Source organism: Pezoporus flaviventris, unplaced genomic scaffold, assembly GCF_033815535.1.
Source record: "Pezoporus flaviventris isolate CSIRO_AGI_PZ_B2104156 unplaced genomic scaffold, CSIRO_AGI_Pfla_v1 ptg000070l, whole genome shotgun sequence".
In the NCBI taxonomy this organism is placed as follows: domain Eukaryota; kingdom Metazoa; phylum Chordata; class Aves; order Psittaciformes; family Psittacidae; genus Pezoporus; species Pezoporus flaviventris.
This window is the reverse complement of record NW_026892618.1, coordinates 6043597-6066525: the sequence shown is the minus strand read 5'-3', so window position 1 is coordinate 6066525 and position 22929 is coordinate 6043597. Positions and strand designations below refer to the sequence as shown.

General features: G+C 42.7%; 1 protein-coding gene across 1 annotated transcript in view; it reads left to right on the top strand.

The window, feature by feature from the left end:
- Positions 1 to 22929, top strand: part of FRAS1 (Fraser extracellular matrix complex subunit 1) — a 156929-nt gene that overhangs the window by 108519 nt on the left and 25481 nt on the right. The window contains exons 29-42 of the mRNA XM_061472100.1: positions 5722 to 5875; positions 8899 to 9077; positions 11603 to 11719; positions 14223 to 14337; positions 14726 to 14863; positions 15563 to 15595; positions 16315 to 16446; positions 16899 to 17024; positions 17706 to 17953; positions 19382 to 19530; positions 19796 to 19958; positions 20716 to 20851; positions 21910 to 22106; positions 22496 to 22646. Of these exons, the coding sequence (XP_061328084.1) occupies positions 5722 to 5875; positions 8899 to 9077; positions 11603 to 11719; positions 14223 to 14337; positions 14726 to 14863; positions 15563 to 15595; positions 16315 to 16446; positions 16899 to 17024; positions 17706 to 17953; positions 19382 to 19530; positions 19796 to 19958; positions 20716 to 20851; positions 21910 to 22106; positions 22496 to 22646 (2038 nt within the window). The remainder of the gene's footprint in view (positions 1 to 5721; positions 5876 to 8898; positions 9078 to 11602; positions 11720 to 14222; positions 14338 to 14725; positions 14864 to 15562; positions 15596 to 16314; positions 16447 to 16898; positions 17025 to 17705; positions 17954 to 19381; positions 19531 to 19795; positions 19959 to 20715; positions 20852 to 21909; positions 22107 to 22495; positions 22647 to 22929) is intronic.

Here is a 22929-nt window from a genome sequence, read left to right as displayed (position 1 = left end):
ACTTTGGTGGTGGTGGTGTCTTCCAAGGTCAGGAGTTCTGCTCCGCTGAAATCTTTCACTTGTTGCATCTTTGTGCCTGATAGCTTCCCTAAGGACAAGGAACAGATACCTAAATTCAGAAATTATTCAGGAGTACTTTATTTTTTATTTCCTGCTTTTATTGCAGTTCATAATTATACAGTGGTGGTTTGTCTCTTCTGTCCAAATACAGACAGGGAGCAGCTTTTTGAATTTTCAAGTGGCACTTGATATTAACTTTTATAGAGATTACAGAAGTCAAATTAAAGGCAGTGGTGCTTTTAATGCTTTCCATTTGTTTATTAAACAAACCCCAGCCAAACAAGGTGTGAAAAACATACATTATGTGGTGTGGAACCTTGACAAAAATAAAGTTGCTAAAGTACTCATAGGCATTTCATTTAATTTTAATATTGTAATAAAATAGAAGGAAAAAAGAAAGCTGAAAATTCCCTTATCCTTTAGTTAATGGGGAAGAGTGATGAAAAACAGAGCTGTTGATCCACTGTTTTCAGTGTTTTTATGTGTGAATCTGAGAATTACACCATCTTGGAGTGCTTTCACTCAATGAAAAGGAATCAGGATGCATTACCCTTTTGACCTTTTCTCTGCCATATTAGACGTCTTTCACAGCAACTTGGGCGTGAACATTCTAGATAAGATTTACAACCACTACATGGGTCTGGGTATTTAGCGCAAGGGGGACCTGATCCCGTTTGGACCCTGAGGTGCTCCTGAAGCTGCTCTAGTAATTAATGCTCATTAGAGACATGACTCACCCATCAGTCTCAGAATGAAAAAGAAGCTGCTTTCAAGGCTGGTGCTGATTTACTAGATTCCTGGAATAAGAGCGGCCCTGCCTGTGCTGTCTTCACCCACATCACTCCCTAAGGAGCCTGTATCAGATCAGAAGGACTGTAAAAAAGCTTGGACAGGCTCTGTGTTGTTCATAACACGTCTTTTCTTTTTTGCTGTTGATTAAGCAGGTTCTCGTAAATGCCAGTGAGGGTGAATTGCTATGTCTAGTTTCTTTTATTAGCTGATTTTGTGCTCCCGTGTCTCTCATTATCTTTCTAAGTCTCTCTGTGCAGTCCTTGGCTACAGAGAAGAATAAAAGTGGTGACAGAGGTGAGAGTGGAGCAGCTTTTAGTATGAGGGTAGAGCTGGCAGATACCCAGCTCCCGTCTCATCCTAATTGCCATCTTTGTGGAATAGCTTTGGGAGCTGGAATGCATGCAGGGTCTGGTTCTGAAAAGGTGCTGTTGAAGCACACACATGTCAAGGCATTTGTTTTTTTTCCCCTTGTTTTTCATCAAAGGATGCTCAAGAGCCCAATAGGACCCTGGGTGTAGGTGTGGAAGCTCAGGGTGTGGGTTTTTTTAACCACATTCCTTATCTTGTTGTGATGTGCTGCTGGATGGTTCTATATAGTAAGTCTTGGTGTGAAAGGACCTTTTTATGATTCCTATTTAATGAGCTCAGGCATTAATCTGTAGGAGCACTGTGGTGAAAGTGTAAAAACATAAAGGACAACAACATTCCAAATATTATGAATTAGAAGGGCTTGCTTCTTCACAACAGTTGTGCCTTGTTTTCTGCAAGGTGCTTTTTGTAGCCCCTTTGGTTCCTAACAGCCTGCTTCTACCATCCAAACTCTTCGTTTGATCTACTGCAGTCTGAACAGCTGGCCTCTATTTTGAGAGCTCTTCATAAAGATTTGCACTGCTGTTTATCTTTGTTGACATTCTTGAACAATTACAGCTTCTGTGAAATGAATTTGAGAACTGCTGGTGCTTCATTTTTTGGCAGAGCACCACCAGTGGTGCTCCAATGGGGAATTAGAAGCCCGTGATCTAGAAAATTGATCAACAGGCCTACATACTGTAAGTCAGAGAAGGTCAGGTGTAACCACATGTGATTTGCTCATTGCTGATGGGATGTGGAAGCCTTTCTTTCCTGAGAGGCTGGGAGAATACAAGGAAGAGACTCAAGATGTTTATTTTAGGGCTGTGTTGGACCTCTAGAGGAGATCCAGATGAGGGAGGTCTCCAGGATTCTTGCAAAGAATTTCATCACCCGTTAACATTGGAGCACTCTGAACAGTTCTGGTGTTCCCAGTGTAACAAGGGCACGGAGCTGTTGGAGCAAGTCCAGAGGATACCACAAGGGTGATCAGGGGCTGGAGCACCTCCTGTATGAAGACAGGTTGAGAAAGTTGGGGCTGTTCAGCCTGGAGGGAAGGCTGGGTGGAGACCTCATAGCAGCCTTCCAGTATCTGAAGGGGGCCTGTAAGGACAGTGATAGGATAAGGGGCAATGGGTTCAAAATTAAACGGGAGATTTAGGTTGGATGTAGCAAAGAAATTCTTTACTGTGAGAGTTCTTTATTCTGTGTTTCTTTAATCAAACCATTCTATGATTCTGTGAACATTCACTTAGAAATATTTTCTCTTATAGAATCATAGAATAGTTAAGGTTGGAAAGGACCTTAAGATCACCAAGTTCCAACCACCTTGCCATGGGCAGGGACACCTCACACTAAACCATATCACCCAAAGCCTCGTCCAGCCTGGTCTTGAGCACTGCCAGGGATGGAGCATTCACAACCTTCCTTAGCAACCCATTCCAGTGCCTCACGACCCTAACAGGAAAGAATTTCCTCCTTATATCCAATGTAAACTTCCTCTGTTTTAGTTTTAACCTGTTAAGCCTTGTCCAATCACTACAGTCCCTAATGAAGAGTCCCTCCCCAGCATCCCTATAGGCCCCCTTCAGATACTGGAAGGCTGCTATGAGGTCTCCACACAGCCTTCTCTTCTCCAGGCTGAATAGCCCCAACTTTCTCAGCCTGTCTTCATACAGGAGGTGCTCCAGTCCCCTGATCATCCTCGTGGCCCTTCTCTGGACTTGTTCCAACAGTTCCATGTCCTTTTTATGTTGAGGATGCCAGAACTGCACACAATACTCCAGGTGAGGTCTTATAAGAACAGAGTAGAGGGGCAGGATCACCTCCTTCGACCTGCTGGTCACGCTCCTTTTGATGCAGCCCAGGATACGGTTGGCTTTCTGGGCTGTGAGCACACACTGAAGCCGGCTCATGTTCATTTTCTCATCAGCCAACACCCCCAAGTCCTTCTCTGCAGGGCTGCTCTGAATCTCTTCTCTGCCCAACCTGTAGCTGTGCCTGGGATTGCTCTGACCCAGGTGTAGGACCTTGCACTTGTCATGGTTAAACTTCATGAGGTTGGCATCAGCCCACCTCACAAGCGTGTCAAGGTCCCTCTGGATGGCATTCCTTCCCTCCAGCGTATCAACCGAACCACACAGCTTGGTGTCATCGGCAAACTTGCTGGGGGCGCACTCAATCCCACTGTCCGTGTCAGCGACAAAGATGTTGAACAAGACAGGTCCCAACACCAATCCCTGAGGGACACCACTCGTTACTGGTCTCCAGCTGGACATTGAGCCATTGACCACAACTCTTTGCGTGTGGCCATCCAGCCAGTTCTTTATCGACCGAGTGGTCCAAACCACTCTAAGCAGTGCATTTTGCTTGTCCTTCTTTGGAAGTGTGGCTGGTCTTTATTTTCTCTCCTCATACAAGAAATCCAAGGACCTTCCTGACCTGCTGAGTTTGTTTCCTGTTCCAGAGTGTCATGGTTTAAACCCAGTCAGGTAGTTCGTTCGCTCACTTCCCCCCATTTCTTGCCCGCCCCCTGCTCTCAGAGGGACGGAGAGGAGAATCAAAAGAATGCAACTCCCACGGGTTGAGATAAGAACAGTTTAGTAACTAAGGTATAACACAAATCACTACTGCTACCACCAATGATAATAATGATAAAGGAAATAACAAGGGAAGAGAATACAACACCTCACCACCCGCTGACCGATAACTCGCCCCCCAAGCCCGACCAAGCTCCGACCAATACCTCCTCCAACCCTGCAGTCTCCCAGCCCTTCCGGCTAACTCCCAGTTACATCCTGGGCATGACGTGCTGTGGTATGGAATAGCTCTTTGGTCAGTTTGGGTCAGGTGTCCTGTCTCTGCTTCCTCCCAGCTTCCCCTCCTCCCTGGCAGAGCATGAGGCTCACAAAGTCCTTGGCCAAACCAAAACATCTCTATCAGCTCTGTTCCCGAGCCGAAAGTCAAAACACTGCACTGCACCAGCTACCAAGGAGGAGAAACATGACTGCTACTGCTGAACCCAGGACACAGAGTTATGCTCTCTTAGGCCTGAATATGTCATGGTGTTTTCAGATCAATAAGGTCAGAGGGAATTTGCCAGAGGGAAGTTACATATACTGTCAGGGTTCTCATGCCATCTGGCAGAGGGTCTGGTTTTCTTCTTAACTGTTCATTATAAAAATAATTGACCTTTGTGCTCAGAAACTCTTGACCTGACACAGTCTGAGATCATATAGGTGGCATATAAATGGCATATAAGAATAAACACTGTGCAAAATAGGTGAAATACAAACTACATGGGTGAAAGGTGCACAACAGGCGTCAAAATGGAGATGGGAAATCATCCTTTAATGGGATTCTTGTTCAGAAACATCTTTATAGCCCTCTCTACTGTCTGCTGCAGATTCAGAAGAACATAGTAATAAGGCATTTATCAGTTTTGGAGTGACACACGATTATGTGCAGTAGTAAATGAGGATGATCAATTCTATGGAGCAGTCAGGACTTTGACTGACTTTGCAGTTCACCACAGCCAGTTTCAAGGTGAATGTGCAGAAATCAAGAAAAGAAGTCACATTTACAGCAGTTGGACTTATAAGAAAGAACCAGAACACAGAAGAGGTCACGGGGATTTTGGTTGCCTGTCCAACAGAGCATAATCTAACAAAGTTAATTTAGAGCTAAAAAGGGATAGTAAAATCCTTGAATGCCAAAGTAGTGTTACTGAAGTACATGAAAATGATAGTGAAGCCACTACTGCATCCAGTCCTCATGTCCACATGTTAAGAAGCTTGACTTAATATGATAAATATTTATTTGGGAAAAAAAAAGCCACAGGAGTAATTTGAAGGTTTGAAAACCCATCACATAGCAAAAGACTTTGGTGTATGTTCAGGCAGTCTTCAGTTTCACAAAAGTGATTTAAGACATGGCTTCACCATGGGTTTAAGTCCCACCACGAGAGAGGAAACTTGATCTAAAAGTCTTCCTGCAAGTATGTTCTAACTTAGCAAAAAAAGTGATGTGTGTTTGATGCAGTAGTTAATGAGTGAAATGTGAATTAAATTCAATTTTCCCCCATCTTGTAGACAAGCATAGGGTTGGTCTGGAGCCTGGGTTTGCTCATGGAAAGGTGGTAACAGTTGCAGATCGTGTAAAGATAGTGGAGGTGCCATACAGAGACACTTTTGAATGGGTAAGAAGCTGTTGTTCTGTAAGTGCCCTTGAAAGGTGTATGTTTTTAGAATTCAAATGGGGAGATGTAAGAGAACATGTGAATCCCATCAAACTGGTGTAGTAGACTGGATAATTTGTTTTCAGATGTTGATAGTAGTGAATTTTCGACTGTGGATAGGTGAAGAATGCACAGTTGTTTCTTGGAGCAGACAACCGGGGTTGAATGCATAACAAATTCCAAAATATTCTGCTTGATCCTTTTCACTTGAAAATCTGTTTCCATGAGTGCAGCATTGTTGACACTCAGTTAAGCCTTTTTTTCTGCTTTCTGCCTAAATGCAGAGTGACAGAAGCCCTCGGCTGGTGACAAATTCCCTGGTGTGGGTTCCCCAGGGAGGCATGCTACAGATCTCCAAGACCATTCTGCATGCTGAGCTGCCCGGTGTCCGTGACTCTGAGATAACCTATACCATCATCAAGGACCAGCCAAGACATGGTAAATACCTCTGGAGTGTTGTGACAAAGCACCTGTAGGGTGTTGCCTTTCACCCCACATGCACGAAGATGTCCATGGGCTAAATAAAAGTGCAGAGTTCTAGTTACTTCTGGGGAAGAGGGTGTTCTTCACAGGCCCATGTGAATGTGGCTTTTCCATTGTATTTTTCCTACAACAAATGGCATTTGAGGGGATATTTCCTTGTAATAATATGCCGAGTAAGTGCTGCTAACCTCATCTTTTTCCAGTTCAAATGGGCATGCAGAGGAATGAAGCGCTATTGTCCTGCCTAGTCATCTGCAACTGTGTTTCTCTAGCGGTAGTGAAATTCTGGTGGTTTTATAGCCTTGTGAGAGCAGATTCTTACTGCCAAAAGATAACATTCTACAGTGAATGTCTGGTTTAAGAGGAGCATAGGGTAATAGCTAGCCCTAGAAACTGCTGAGCAAAAGTTTACTGTGGGGAGCTGGAGAGCTTTGTAAATTCCATGACACTTGATTTAACTTTTGTTAATGAAAGGGGTTATTGAGTCAGGCAGAAATTGGTGACATCTACATATAATTCTTGTCTCCAAATTCTTCTGAGAGGCTCTGATCTCATCTGTCACAATAATGGCTTCCACGAGCAGCCCCATGCATAGAACTGCTGCTTATCTTCTGCAGAGTATCTTCTGGACCTAGGCAAGGGAGGTGCGTGGAAGGTACTGGGATTTGTGGCTGAGATACAAACTGGGAGAAAGTGGGTGGACAAGAGAGATGTCATATGTGTATGGAAGGTTAATGTAGACAGAAAAATGATGTTTTCCTGCTCAGCATCACCATTTTCTCCACTAGAACCATGTCTTTTAATAATACATTTTGCACTTCCGTGAAATTATATCATTGCTTTTAATTTGCTGAGCTGCATAAAATTAGAAGATCCCATTAGCAACCTCAGTGCTGTTTTTTTGCCTTTTGCTGTAAGGATAGTCTGGTTTCCGTAACAGCTGCCAGTACTTGATGGAAACATTGATTATGTTATTTTTGCAGTTCAGAAGAGAAGTAATTAATTTGTATTTCCCCTCTAGTTTTCTGCAGATGAAGGACTGACTTCTCATTTTTAATAAGCATTTATATGAAAACAAGAATTTTTCCCTGAGGAGCTTGTCTCCTGCTGCCTAACCGTAACTGAAATTTATAAACCTGTATTTGTATCACCATAATTAGCTCTACTGTAATTAATTGCAATAACACAAATGGGTTTGTAGCTGCAGGTGAGGAATAAGCAGTAAAAATCAATGATCTTCAAAATTTTATCTAAAATGCCATTTCACAGAAAGGGAGGGAAAAAATAAGACAGAGCAATGTAGAAAATGGTTCCTGAATAAATGAGGGCTTATCTGCCTATCTTAGGATTTGACTAAGGAAAAAGATATTCTTGCCTGTAGAAAATATATAATTTGATTTTTAGATAGAAAGGAAAAAAGGAAAACCACTTTAGAATTAGCTACTGCATTCCTGTATGTGTAGCTACAGGGTGTGTGGACAAAGAATGCTTCTTGCTCTTTACTTCAAGACTCTGAAACCAAACAAAAGGGGTATAATTAGGGAAGGAAGATCTCTGTCCAGATCCCCTCCTCCTGACGTGCACAAATTTCATGTTCATGTGTGTAACCTATGAACAGGTGCTTTTCTACTTTAAAAAAAATAAATGTTTCAAATGAAATGGTAATCATAAACTATATAAGTAAACATTACAGAGTTGTTCCTTCTAATAATGTTAAATATTAATTTATAAGAAGACACATACACCTGCATCTTGCTTTAAAAAGCTATTATGTTCTGATTGTTTCTTCTTATACTTTGGGAGGGGTAAACAACTTGCAGGCCCTAACTCCTTTGGGTATGTGATTAGCATCTTTCAAAATCACACAAAAGATTAAAGTGGTGAACTCCCATGAGCAAAAGCGTAAGTTTAGGAATGTAATTAGGGCACCGATAAGGGAATATTAGCATAGAGTTTGATGATAAAATGGAAGTATATTTCATCTTGCTGAATTATATTTTTATTGCTCGAACTGTTTGAGGGTGTGTTTGGAAATGAAATGGGAGAGCTTAAGATGAATATTTTGCATAACAGAATGATTAATGCTGTAAAGAGAGTTGAAGTGATTTATAATATATGTGGCTTCTAAATTAGTAGCCATGAGGGATATGTTCGAAGACTGGTGGAAAAGCACAATATACAACTAATAAGTAATTTAAAGAGCAGATAAATTTTATATAGTCAAGAATAGTACAGATAGGGGAAAGAGGGTATAATTTTTTCACAGATTGTATGTTAACTCCAAGTCAAGTAAATTACATTGTAAAATAGAAAAATATGCCATTTGTTTCAATACTGTAGCTCTTTGTCAGATTTTAATTTCCTTTATGTGTGTTAGGAAAAATGTTCACATCAATGAAATTGATGACCAAATGTTGATACCCTTTTGTTGGTGAGTAGCACGTGGCTCTTTGAGTAATTTTATAAATAGAACATTAGTAGTGACATCAAAATCCAATCCTTGCAGGCATCTGTGAGGAAAGCTGATAATGAGTGGGACATGCCCCCATCCTGCTGTGCTGTTCTCTGTCATATCTGCAGTAAAGGCACTGATATTTCAGTTCTGCTGAGAATCTAATGCAAAAATAAGCTGGATGTTAGAGATATAAAAGCTACATACTTTTGGAGTAAGATCTACAAACCAGGTCCTTTATCTGTTCAAGAACTCTAAGATTTCTGTTCAGAAAAGTTGGCTGAGTATACTTTTTGGTATAATAAGTCCTGAAAAGAGCTAGCAAAGAGCTGACCTTGAAAAAATCAGCATACTGTATTCTGATACTGAAGCTGTACCCTTGAGGGGAAGATGGATAGTCTGCTGCAATGCTATTTAACCTTGATTGCGCCTCATTCTTGTCAACTCATTAGTTGATGAAAAAGCATGTGTTCCTCTGTGTTTTCTCGCAAGTTGTGCCCTGGCTGTTCATCTTTGCTTTTCCCAGGTGAAGTGGTGCTTCTGGTTCCAATGCCAGCAGATGGCCCAGCAAACTCATGGCAGCTTTTGCCTGGTGGAAGAGCAGCCTCCCCTACATCTTCTTTTACCCAGGAGGACATCAACGAAGGCATTGTGTGGTACAGGCACTCTGGATCTGAAATAGAAAGTGACTCCTTTCAATTCCAGGTACTCCTCATCATATTCATGGGGAGAGTCACACAGCAGTTCTTCTGGCGTTTTTATCTGAGATTACTGTCTGCTGTTCCCTGTACATTGTGACCCAAAGCTTTAATAGATACACATACATGTACACATACATGCACACACAAATAGGTGTGTAAATATATATTTGTATTCACATACAGACTTATGTGTGTATGGGTGCATGCTGCTTGCCTGTAGATGAATGTGCTTATATGTCAGGATGGATGCAGCCCATCGTTGTATTCATGGGAGTCTCTTACTCATGCACAAGAGAGCTTTTGCTGCATGTGGACCCCTAGGCTTTAATCTGTGGCAGTGAAGCCAGCCAGCTACCCATACTGTTGAGCCATGTGCAAGGGCATTAACCTTCTGGGTGTCAAATCACAGGCCATATTGCAAATCTGAAAAAATTTGTCTTGTCAAGTAGCATCTAACGTTTAAGCTGTTAATAGCTGGCCTGTTTTTCTGTGCAATTCCAGCTCAGGGAGGAACGGGGTTTTGTAAAAAGAAAGGATGTTGTCCTAGTGCCTTCTAGCTTGTCTGAGCAGGAAAGCTCTCTGAGATCAAGAGTCCCCAGAGTTAACAGGCAAGCAGATCTGCACTTACAACTTCCAAAAGATGAAACCAGTAGGCTTGTAACAGCCCATCAGTATGACAGGATGGCAGCATGTTGGCTGTCCTAGATAATCCTCCGAGTGCTGGATCTTCATGGGGAGACCCTTACAGAGGTCCCCTAGTATCCCTGTGATCCAGACATCTGTGAAAGGGCTTCCCTGTGCGAGGTGTGTTACTGCATCTCATATCCTGGCTGTTCTGATGCACCATTTGCAGTTCAGGAGGTTCAACCCCTCGATCTTGCATGGCGACTACATCGCCCTGTCATAAACCCTGTGATATGTACTCCAAGCACAAAGTCTTCTGAATGCCTGTTTGTAGATTGTTTTGCAACCCCCAAAACCAAGCAACCCTCCTACTTTCTGCAGTCTCTAAGCTAATAATTCAATTTTTGCTAGAGTATTTCTTCTTGCAAACAGACAAAAAGGTGCAAATACTCCCCAGCAGATGTAACACTACAATAAATTCCATCTCCCTACAGGTTGTAAAATTCCTTAGATAGGTCCTTGCTGTTTGCTTGGAAAGTTTAACAGCCTCCCCTAATGCTAAGCCTGTGTGAACACTTGCGCATGGTATTTGTTACATCTGGTTTACAAGTCAGAAGCTATTACTGTAGCACCAGAACAGCAATTAAGGTAATTTCTAAAGTAATTAACATAAGTGATAATGAGGAATTTGTGAGCGTCAATGTTGAACAAGCTAATCTTTAGCTTAATTGCTACATTCCTCGTATAGAGTATGCATTTTGCATAAGCTAAATGTTTGGGTTTCCTATCTTGGAGCAGCAGCAATAACTGTATGGAGAGCCCTACTGAGAAAGAAAGTGGTGATGGCCTTGGTCACATCGGAGATGAGAATACATCTGTCCAAGTCTTGAACTGTCCGTTGGGGCATCTCAGAAAGTGTTGACACCTTTTCATCAATATTTTGGCAATTACCAGGCAGATGGCATCAACTGAAAACAGGGCCAGCAAATGGCTAAAATAATTTCATTCACTTCAGCAGAGCATGCATTTTTATGCATTTTTAATGCATTTTCTTGAAATTAAGTTTGGGCTAAAGTCCATTCTTGTTTACAAAATGCTCTATTGGTTTGAAGCATGGACTTCAATCCCTACTGAAAGATAAAGCTGTGACTGTGTCCAACAAAGAAAGAGGGTGTAAAGGGTGCTTTACAAAGGGTGCTTGCCTTATCTCAGGATTGCTGTGAACATTTGCAGGCTTATCTCTAGGGATGGTTTGTAAAATTTTCTTTGATTTTTTACAAATTTAATATCATTACTGCAGGTTTGCCATTTTGATTTAGATTCTGTTGACTTAACCTTGGTGTTTTAGTGGGATATGGAAAATATTTATGTGTCTCTGAAACACAAGCACAGTTTGTCTGGGAAGATATTGGGATCACAGGGAGTCACTGCCAGTGCAGTGCTTTTTATTAAAAGACCAGTTATTTTCACCTTGTCAGCACAACCAGTGGTCATTTTAAGGTGGGAAAAAGGTTTAAAAAACCTTTTTTTTTTTTTTTTGTCATTCCTGTGATGAAAAGTTCCATTAAGGTGTACAGACAGTTGAAGTAAAATTCAGTAAAACTATGGCAGTGACTGGGGGAAGCAGGAATGAACAGCAGGTAGGGAACTGACAAATAGATACCTTTCTAAATGTTAATAAAGAAATCAACCATTTCTAGATTGTGCAAGCAGGTAATGGTTAGTATTTAAAGGCCTTAATTCCCATTCACTACCATTCATGTATGCTTTGGGTTGGTATCTACTGGAAAGGTGTGTCATTGCCTTCCCAGATCAGGGGAAGAGCAGAGGGAGCGTATGAAACTGGTCTAGAAATGCAGTGGTGTCCTCTGCCAGGTATCCATTCATCTAATCTTTTCTTCCCAGGTATCTAGCTCTACCAGTCCACAGTCCAGCTTGCAAAGCCATGTCTTCAATGTTGCAGTTCTCCCACAGACACCCAGAGCTCCTCAGCTTTCCCTCGGCTCCTCTTTGCACATGGCTGTAAGTATGAACCAACGCCACTGGTTGATGGTTTCTGTGTTCCCACTCGTCTTGCAGCACTGCACAGTGACCAGAGCCCACATAAAGCAGTTGCCACTGAGTGTTCATTCTTCTACTTGCTATTACCCGTGCTACTGTGTTTGATTCAAATATCAAATTAGATCTATGAAACAGGGTATGTGCACCAGATAGGTGGCTGAAGTAGAAATGGAAAAAAAGACAGGTTAGAAGAGTAAAGACAGGGGAGAAAATAGCCATGAACAGTTGGAAATCTCAATATTATAAGTTCTGAATGTATAGATTGGAAAGGAGAGGGATGTTAAGGTGTTTAACATCTTTTTATGGAATTCTTACCCTTTCCTGAGAAGCATTAGGAACGGCCGGAGTGAAAAACTGTGGGTTAGAGAGACTGTAGTGAATAGATCTTGCCAATAATACCACAGTAAACTATCAGAACTGTAGACCACCCACATTAGGAGGTTTTCATTCATCATTCTGACATCAGAAACATAGATTATAATGTATGTGGAAAACATTCAGACAAGCACTGCATCCATGGAACTGAACCTTTTATTCCATCATCAACTCTGGGAGTGAACATTTTGATAAGAGTGGTCTCCTAATGTAATTATTTTCCTGAGTGTGTTGATTGGAAAGATGACTTGGAAGTTTAAAGTTGGTTTTGTGAGCTCTCAGACTTTGGTGCATGCCTTTTCCATGTCCCCATCACACGTTCACACGTGGGTGAATTCCAGCATTCTTCTTCTCTTGCTTGTCTGCTGTTTTTTGATTCTGCAGGGAGGGATCCCAAGTGAATGGGCTAGAGGCGAGCTTCAGGGCTCAGCGCCCAGGTCACCCATTGGGATGCACAGAGAGCCAGGACCCCAGAGGCAGAGTTTGATTTAGACATCATCCTTGCCTCATAGCTTTGTTGTGTTGAGAAAGCAGAGATGAGGACTTACAAGAAACATGGAAATAGCAGGCAGAAGCTGCATGCAGGGAGAGGGAGAGCTGGGTCTACGAACTTGAAGACAGCATGCAGTCATCTTTGGTGTTACTCATTCCTGATGATTTATTTAGAGAATGTGAGGTGCCAGCCATACACTCAGCATTATCAAACAGAAATCCTGTGCCTTTGGGCACTCTCTGACAGACAAAAGCACCCTGAGAGGCAGTGCAGGAGGGTAGGTGTGGCAGACCTCCCAGGGGCAATGGGTCTCAGGGAGGAGCCACATAAGGACAGGTGAAGGGCTCCTAAACCAGTACAGCCTGCCAGGTGTGGGACCAGGAAAAGCCAAAGGAAGAGGTGGGAGAGGGATTAGTGAAAATTTCATGACACAACAGCCTTGTCAGGGTTTAAAATAGTGGTGACCTTTCCCAGGCAATAATAAAATATGCTCAGACTGCTACTTGGAGCAATAGCCAGCAATGTATCTTTCTGCTCTTGACTTTCTGTTGTTGTTATTATTGATAAAATTGATGGGAGAGATATCTGGCTGAGCCATGCACTGCTGGATTTTATAGCTAATTACACACTGCAAAATCCAATAGTGCCATAAAATACGTTTTACTGAGGGGCCCCTTAAAACCTGCAAGTCCTTCCTTTGGGAGAGACAAATAGGCCTTGGAGGCAACTATGAAGCAACCATAACCTTAAATCTTTCCATTATAAAATTGCACTTCCTTGCCTTAGCGTGACTGAGTTCTGTTCATTCGTCTTCAGACTCCTTCAAAATTAGTCTGTCTTCTTGGCTGAAGAGAAAGCACAAAATGTTAAGTGTTTCCAAGTGAAAACCTGTAACGTGTTGCTGAACCTGATCATTTCATGTTCCAAAGCAGATGAATTAATTGCCTGTGTTTTCAGTTTAGTTTGTTCTCTCCATATTTTGTTCATGATTATGAAATGAGCTGGATGCTTTTCATACCCAGCTGAACTGTTTAATTCTGTGACTTCTCATAGCTATTAATTCCACAGGATTAAGGTTCATGAACGCATGCAAGTTAACTGCTTTTATGCACTTAAGTCTGTTCATTCAGCACTGTAATTCCACTAACACACTGCCAGCCTTTAGCTAATGATGTGATTGTAATGGAATGATTAGAACATTTTTAGAGGGATTTAAAACAAAGGGAAAGCTTTGATTCCTCTATATTCCAATGGAAATGGCTGAGTTGTTTCCAGGATTTCTTTCAAACACAAATCCAGTCTAACCATATCAGACTACACCAGAAAACTACATAGGCAATTAATTAGATCTTCATTCAGGGAGGTTTTGATCAAATTAGATTCTCCTGAATCTCTTCTTAGTTGCTGTAGGTCAAAAAAGAAGAGAGACTTGATTAAGGTTCAGCCCATCCATCCCTTGTCAGTTTTATGTTTATTATATATAAGACACTTTTATGTTTATTATATTTAAGAACAGCAAAGCAAATCCTATTTCAGTGCATTTTGGGGTGAATTTTCCCATTTCTCTGGCCTTGATGCTCGTATGTATTTATTGAGGTGCTGGAGGACCGTGTGACAGTGATTGAGCCCCATCACCTCTCCTTTGTAGACCCGGAGACTCCCAGTGAGAAAATCCTGTTCAACGTGACCGTCCCTCTCCTTCCTGGCCAAGGCAAGTGTACCTATTGGGAGCATGGCAGCTTGATGCTGAATTAATTACTGTGCTTTCTGATCACATCATTTTCCCTTAGAGTATCATTCTTTGGCTTGTTTAGGAGCTAGCCATACTGCTCTGGCAGTTTTCTTACTATTGTCTGGAATATATTGAATGGCTTTCTGCTTTCCGACTCTCTAGTGAGAGGTATTTGAAGGAATGACAAAGTGAGGAATCTCTTAATTTCTCATATTCCAAGAAGTTACAGCCATCTTGCTGATTCAGGAACCACTGAAGATGTAAAAAGAAGCACCTGGGGAAAGAAAAAGAAGCTGTGGCCTTTGGTATCTTGTTTTAAAAATAAGATGAATTCCTGCTGTTAATACTGAGCTCTCTACCTCTATAGGTATTGTGGAGCACAGAGACAGGCCTCTCTCCGCAGTCAGGTATTTCACCCAAGCAGATATAAACCATGGCAAGATTGCTTATCGTCCGCCAACTGCAGCTCCTCACTTGAGAGAGATCATTGCGTTCTCCTTTGCGGGTAAGGAACTGGATGTTCTTTGTAGTGCCTTGCCAGACTGGTAGAGGTAGCTGGACTTCTGTCTTCCTCCAGTCCTGGAATGACTTAATGGTTATGTCTGTACTTGTGAGAGCATGAGGCTTGAATGACAGAAAGGAAGCAGAAATCTGTGGTTTGATAAGCAATGTTTAGTGAATTATAGGGATGTGGCAGCATTCACTGCAGCATTTAGAATTGCTGATGCTGATACTAGGTGCTGTGCTGGGCAAACTGCTGATCTGCTGTGGGATTAGGAGCTGTAGCCCTTCCCATGCTTGGGATCTTTGATGCGCTGGCAGTTTAGCCCTTGAGATTGAGACTAGAATTGATGAGTATGAGCTGACTCAGTTTAACCAAGATGTTAAAAGATTCCTATCATCAGAGGAATAACGTCTGGAGCAGGAGGTAGAAGGGCAAAAATAGGACAAACTTCAAGCATATTTGCACAGGATTGTGCAATGAAGTGACAGTACATGGTAGATGCAGTTCTATGTATCACCATGCACTTCACTAACGTCAGGACGTCAGGAGGCATTTCACAGTTTGGAAGAAGGGGTAGCATGTTATCTCTCATTACCTGAAGCAAAGGCACTTGTTCCCTCCAAAAGTTGTTCCAGTCTACATCAGTATGTGCTTTCCTGCCTGACCACAATTACTCTGTGCTGGTGTTTGTCCCCTCAGGTCTCCCAGAGTCAGTGAACTTCCGATTCACAGGTACGTGAACCATTTGCTCTTTCTGGGGCAAAGCAGGTTTTATCCTTGTACCCTTCATGCTGCCTGCTATTCCTTGGCTTTTCTTCTGCTGCAAGCACACCTATGGGTGCTCAGTAGGAATTTCTGGAAATGCACACGCCTGGGGAATATGAATTCATCTGTGTCCCAGCAGTGTTTTATAGAAGCTAAGCTGCAGCTCAGTAGAGACATCTTTTTCCAGTAGTTGCCTGGAATCTGTCCTAAAAGCCTGATTTCTCCCAGTGTGAACAAGAACATCAGAGTTTTACACTATTTTTTTTTTTTTAATATAGTATTGGAAACATTTCCACAATTAAATTACTACTGATAATTTGCTTGGCTGTTTAACACATCATTCCCTTTCTATGTGTTTTCTAGCATAGGTATGCAAAATGTTCTACTGGCAAGGAGAAGTCCGTGTTCTGATTTATGAGTGCATCTGATGCACTCATAAATCAGATATGTGGAAGACAGTATGTACAGACATAGACTTGTAGAAGCTACATTTGTCCTGCCAGGAGTCAAGTTAGGGGCAAAGATAAATACTCTTGTCAGGCGTGAACTGTGTGTTTATGTCCTTAGAGGTGTAGTGAAGGTGGGAGAGAAGTCAAGATGGTGGTTTTGTACAGAAGGGTGAATTTTCCAGGTGAGCGCCTGAAAACATATCCCTACATTCAGGTGTGGGTTTTGTCTGTGTCTAGTGTCTGATGGAGAGCACACAACCCCGGAGATGGTGTTTGTCATTCATTTGCTCTCTACGGAACAGCAGCCTCCAGTGTTCCAGATCACAGCTCCATTCCTGGAGGTCAGCCAGGGGGGCAGAGCCACCATTGGTGAGTAGGGCACAAGGGATGGGGTGCAGAGCTCAGCCTGAGGCACAGTGTTTATTGCCAGGAGGCCACATGAATGGAACAGAGTGGAGTTTTGGTCTCACTCACCTCTGTCTGTTGTAGCTAAGGACATGCTTGTACAGGTGTAGCAGCAACCACTGAGAAAACTGTGCACTTCTGTCTCATAAGCCAAGGTTTTGCATAGCTGTCATTCATGAACCATGCTAACAGTAAGTTCTCCAATACATCTGATCTGAGCATCATCAGGGGACTAATTATTTCCATGAAACCAGAAAGGTCTTGGGTTAGAGCAGCTCCAGAATTATTCTGATTTGCACATACTGACTGAATTACAGTTTTTTCCTTCCATTCATAAGAGCACATCACAAAACCTAAGGGATATTCCCAGTGTAGTGCCTGAGGATGCTGAAATTGCACTCTCTTCTCCAACACAGGGATACAGCTAGCTGTGAGTGACACGGATACAGCTCCCGAGGGTCTTTTCTTTGAGCTGGTAAAACCTCCCCGTCATGGCATTGTGCTAAAGTACAGTGCAGACATGCAGGAGCACATGGGAGCAGGTGAGTTGAGCAGAAGTCTTTGTCAGCACCAGAGAGGGGTCAGCGTGTGCCTGTCCACATAGCTGCTTTAGTTGACCAGGACAGGACAGATGCTTCTGGCAGATAGGGCTGCATCCGTAAGTGTGTGAATCCTCTGCCTGTAACCAGCTGCTAATCAAAAGGCTTTTTTGTTTTACATGGTAAGCCATATATGAAGTAATTAATTGAAGTAATCTAGTGAACATTTCTACAGAAGTCCATGTAAATCTGTTGTCATTCAGCAGTCGAAAGCTCCTGTAGAGTTTTAATGTTGATTTTGGTGGCAGCTATATCCAGTGCGTGATCAGATGAACCAATGTTAGATGTAGGAGAGTAGTGCAAACAGAAGATGTGGAGAGGGAAGCCTTATCTAGCTATGACAGGCATGAGCTTACAAAGCAGCTGGGAAGAGAGGAGGAGCTGTGCACTCCCTGGGAATTTTGAAGGGAATCTGTGAAACTCTGAAGGTTCCAGCTTTTCCTCTGCCCTGCATGTACATGAGCCCACTAATAAATGCCTTCATAACTCACATCCCTGTAAGGACAGTATTAATTGCTAGTTTAGTACATTATTAAGTCCTTTGCTAAATTGGAGCCCCTAGGTCATTTGAAATAGGTGTTCTGAAGAGAGCCTTTCTGACTTGTGCATTTTTCTTTTGGGAAGGTGACACCTTCACCTATGAGGATGTCACTCGAAATGCTCTGCAGTACGTGCATGATGGTTCATCAGCAACAGAGGACAGCATGGAGATCTCTGTCACGGATGGTGTCACCACAGTGACCACAGTGCTGAGGGTGGAAGTGTCCCTGCTGGATACCAACGGTCCACAGCTGGCTCCAGGCTGCTTGTTGGCAGTCACCGTGGCTAGTAAAAGCTCCGTGACTCTCTCTCGATTGCACCTTGCTTATATTGTAAGCTTTCCTCTATTTCTAAACCTAGTGAATGCTGCCAGCCCTTATCTCTTTCTTTCTCCTCGCAAGGAGCCTTCATCACACACAACTCTGCCATCAGTGTGGATTCTTGGTAGAGAGCTCGAGTTTTGACTGTGTCCTGACTACTGCTGCCAAAAAAGGAGATAATAGACTCTTTCATCCAGGGTTTTAAGGCTATCTGTGTTTGACTGGAACAGAGGTGAACTGCCATGCTAACCATGAGAACTGAGTTAATCCCAGATTTTTGTATCAGTCAGACTTGCTGATAAAGCTCATGGATTTGCTAAGCGATAATCCCTTGAAAATTTCATCTCCCACATTCCCCTTCTGAAATTGCCTTGTTCTTTTTCTGGATGAATTTGAAGGTGGGAGGTTTCAGGAACCCAAGATGCTGCACTCCTTGGTAGCTTGGAGTTGGTTCCAGGAGTTACGTGTTATACAGGAGTTGATCTGACTGGTGAAATTCAGAAGAAAGGTGTTTTACTCCTTGCAGATGACTTAGCAGCAAATGCATGAGCAGTGGATTTCAGATATGCAGATATGCTCCCCTTAGGGAGGAGAGATTGCAGTGCAGGCTGGAGAGACCTACAGTAGTGGCTGTCAGAGATGATTAGGGAACTGCAGGGGGTAAGGTAGGGTAAGATGAATGTTTTTTTCTAAGGGATCAGTCCTGTTCTCCTCTTAAGATGGAGGGCTGACAAGGGAGCTGTTCAGGCTTAATCTGAGTAAGAAAACAACCAGGGGAAAGATGTCAGTCCTGACCCATATGCTGAACATATAGATGACTTCTGCTTTTGGGTCTTATCTTTCAAGCAGCCAACAAGAACTTACAGAAGAAAGATGACATCTGAGTTGGGGTATCATAGAGATGGTTGTGCCTGATGTAGTTAAGAAGAGTCAAAATCAGCTTTTAGTTCAACATAAATCTGGCTTTTGCAGCATTGCTCCACACTAAGCTTCACTAGAACTGAACTTAGCTCTGTGTTTCTGTCTGAGGCAATGGTGAGCAACGGTTACTCCCTGTGCCAGCTATCAGCTAAAATTTGGCTCACTGTATCTGGATAACATTACATAATTGGTCCAGTCCACTAGGATTGTAAAGTAATTTGAAAACAAAATCATCAGGTTAATGTCTGTGAGATTGTGTTGATGTGCTCCAAAGACAGAAAGAAATTTCTCTGAGCTGAGAGAAAATGAAAATACATTTTGTGGTAGATTCTAAACATGTCAACCCAGTTGACTTTTCTCACCTATAGAGCTTCATTTAATATTCACCAGCTGTGGGTCTGACCCAGCTAGCTTGATACATTCCTCTGTAAAACATTTTATCCCTCTTTGCATTTTTAGTGGTGGGAAACAAAAGTTCATCTTGTCTCATTTTGATTTGGTTTGTTTCTTTACGTTTAGGACAACAATTCTCCTGACTCAGAGATCAGAATCCAGTTAATATCTCTGCCTGCATATGGCACTCTCTTACGCATGTCAGGCTCTCATGATGAGGAGCTTTCCAAGGTTTATAATTTCACCATGGAAGACATCAACAACCATAGGATCAGGTATCAAAGAGCATTTCTCCTTCAAGCCATGTGTTTAAAAGCTTGGTGGACTTTCCATAGGGATTTCTTGGCTGTATTATGTTAGTGTATCAAATAACTTTTTTGTTTTTTCTTTGCTCTTGCATCCTATCAGATTATGAATGAAAGCATTTCCTGCATGCAGAATTAGGTTAGGTGTGCATTCACCTCTGAATGCAGGGATGAGATGTATTTGCCTGACTGTCAGTGAGACTTCCTGACCCACATTGTGCTCTGACTTTCACAGCTACTCCACCACATTTGAGACCAGCAATCAGCCAGTTACAGACATCTTCCACTTTGTTGTTTTTGATGCTGATAACAACCAGCTTGATAGACAGATGTTCACCATCACAATCACATCTGCCCCGACAATGCCATCACTCATTGCTTTTGCTGACCATATCACGGTAAGTGGCTACCCAGGGTACTAGAAACAGTGACAAGAATGTCTTAGAATGTGAGGAATTGACCAGTGTACCTGGCCTGAGGGGAAATGACTGAAGAAACATGGTGTTGCCCATTCAATCCTGAGTGCAAAGGGCTAATAAATTCCTTGGAGGCCAGAGGAGGCTGACAATATGCTTTCATCCCTGAACCTCAGCTGCGTACATCTGTTCTAGTCAGGAGCTGGACTCTCCCTAGAGTGTCTTGTGGGTATCAGTGCAACAAGTCTGACCTAGTCCTGTTTAATATTTCATCCCTTATTTTACCAGCTTGTGTGTAAAAGATGAGCAGAAGACAAGTCTTGAAAACATCTGGTGCTTTGGACTGGTACACAGCATTTCATGCTCCTTATCAAAGCCTTTTGAAGTCATCTCCCTCTTTTTCAGCTTTGCATTCCCCTTCCCTTGCCTTCAAAAGGCTTTCCTCAACAAGAAATGCAGATCTCACCTTCCAGGAGGTCAGCATGACTCTGCCACTTCTCTTCTTGCCCTGATAAAGCACTCAGAGGGGGGCAGGCTGGCTTTGTTCTTAACATCCCACCTTACCTCCTAGTTGGTTTGATGCTTAACAGACCTAGGGGAGGGCAGGACAGGACTTCAAAGACTGGGCAAGGCTGTTCCATAGAGGCAGGCTTATTCTGCTCATGGATTGCTGTGTGTTGCCTGCAACACAACACAATGTGTTGTGTGGAAGTAGTTTTTATATTCTTTTGCCTTCCAGGTGGATGAGGGAGGCAGAGTCCCACTGCTGGCTCATCAACACTTAGCTGCTGATTATGATACTGCTGCCAAGGAAGACCTGAGGGTCAAAGTTATCACTCTGCCTATGTATGGCTACATTGAAAACACTAAGACAGGTAAACTACTTGGCTGTCTCTTCTTCCTTCTGGCTGACTAAAGGGAACATAGGCATTGCTATGCTGAAGCATGCTGAAGCACGTGTTATTCTGTCTCACAGCAGTTCCTCATTGTAGAGCTGGTTGTCACCTCGCAGCTCATAAGGTCAGCATTACAAGATAAACTGTCTCTGGGGAGCATTTCCTCCTAATTCTCATTTGTTGAAGACTGGTCTATGCTATGAGACTGGGAAATTAAGAGCCTTTTCAAGGCTCTTCTCAAATGAAAATACATTTGTTTATGTATTTGGCTGTCCTTGTTGCACAGAGCAAACTTTGCTGAATTCCTCTAAATGTCCAGCAAGCTTTAAGGCTGTGAGAGCTGTGGCAGAGCATGGCTGGTAACATTCTTTTATCTCATTGTATTACCAAGAAAAGGTAGGATTTATACTATGTTGTCCGAAGATGTTCATTCAGAAGACTTGTCCGCTTAATCCTGTATGTGGTCCTAACAGGAATGGAATGTATCATTTTACTTAAATCATAACCTGCCCTTGTAAAATATCACCATACGGCCAGCACAGTGGCTTGTTATAACAACAATTACCTTTCTTCTGGAGAGCATGGGTTGCTAACCATTAGACATCATCCCTCCTGATAGTGTCCTGTGAATGAACTCCAGTTTGTGCCATTGTGGTTATGGTGAGCCTCTCTCCTTGAACATGCAAAAGCTGGCTGATTTTCTTGGGTATGAGACTTAGTTTTGCAAGGTGAAGCTCGATGTAGAGGTTGTGGTGAGGCCAATGGCACATTGCCTGTTGCCTCATCTCTCAAAAAAGCCTGAGTAATTCAGGGATGTGGGCTTGCTTGTACTATTCATAAAACTTCAGCTTCCCTAATGACTACACTAATGCAGTAGATGCTGCTTTCTACAAAGGTTACAAGATGTGTGAAAGCCGTGTTACAGGAATGAACATCCTTCTGCACCCTTCATAATGTGTCATTCTTCTCCTAATCCTGCTTCATTTAATTTATCAGTGAATTGAACATTCTTTCTCTACTGGTGTTCTGATTTGCAGGTGAGAATTTTGGCCCGCAGGGTGAGTCTGCTGTGACTACAGACGCATCCTTTTCCCTTCAGGATGTTCTGGAGAACAGCATTTACTACTTCCAGAGTGTCCATGAAAGCATTGAGCCAACAAGTGATGTTTTCAGCTTTTATGTAAGCGATGGCTTCAGCCAGTCTGAGGTGCAGAGCATGAACATCACAATTCAGGTACACCTTTGCTCTCTGGCTTCCAGAGCCCTCTCCTTTTGCATAGACACATGGCTTTTAAACTACATGCTCACACCTTTGTAATACATGGTGAGAGGATTAAAAGGGATTTCCATCCTCCTCTCAGTTTCCTTGCCCTAGTACAGGCACTTAATTTGCCTGTGATGAGAGACAGTAGTTGTGCATTGCAGCCTCTTCCTCAGGGCTTATTTCTCTGGTGTCTCCTCCCTCTTAGAAGCAGCCATAATGCTGGATAAATTTGGAGAGACTGGTGTAGCTCAGCAATGGATATCAGTACCAGTACTGTAGTTTGGAAGCTTGTACTTCATTCAGATGGGCAGCAGTCTTTTCCCTTGACTAATTCCCTTTTATGACTGGGATACATGCAGAGGCAGAACGATGAACCCCCAAAGATGGTCCTGGAGCCTGTCAGAGTGGACAAAGGCTCAGTTGTGATTACCAACGCCTCCCTCAACCTGCAGGACTTGGACACCCAGAACAGTGAGCTTGTCATCATGGTTAGCAGAAGTCCTGAACATGGTAAGTCCTGACAAGCTGGCAGTGTGAGAGGGAGTATGTCTTTGTGCATCAGTGTCTGTATGTTTGTGTGTGATAGAATCCTAGAATGGTTTGGCTTGGAAGGGACCTTAAAGCTCATTGTTGCAACCCCCTGCTGTGGGCAGGGACACCTTCCACTAGACCAGGTTGCTCCAAGACCTTCCAACCTGGCCTTGATATGAGAAAGGAGCCTGATGTATTTGCATAAAGCGCATTTAGTCTGTGTTTGGACCAGCAACCACAGAAAGATTATGCTTCAGAACAG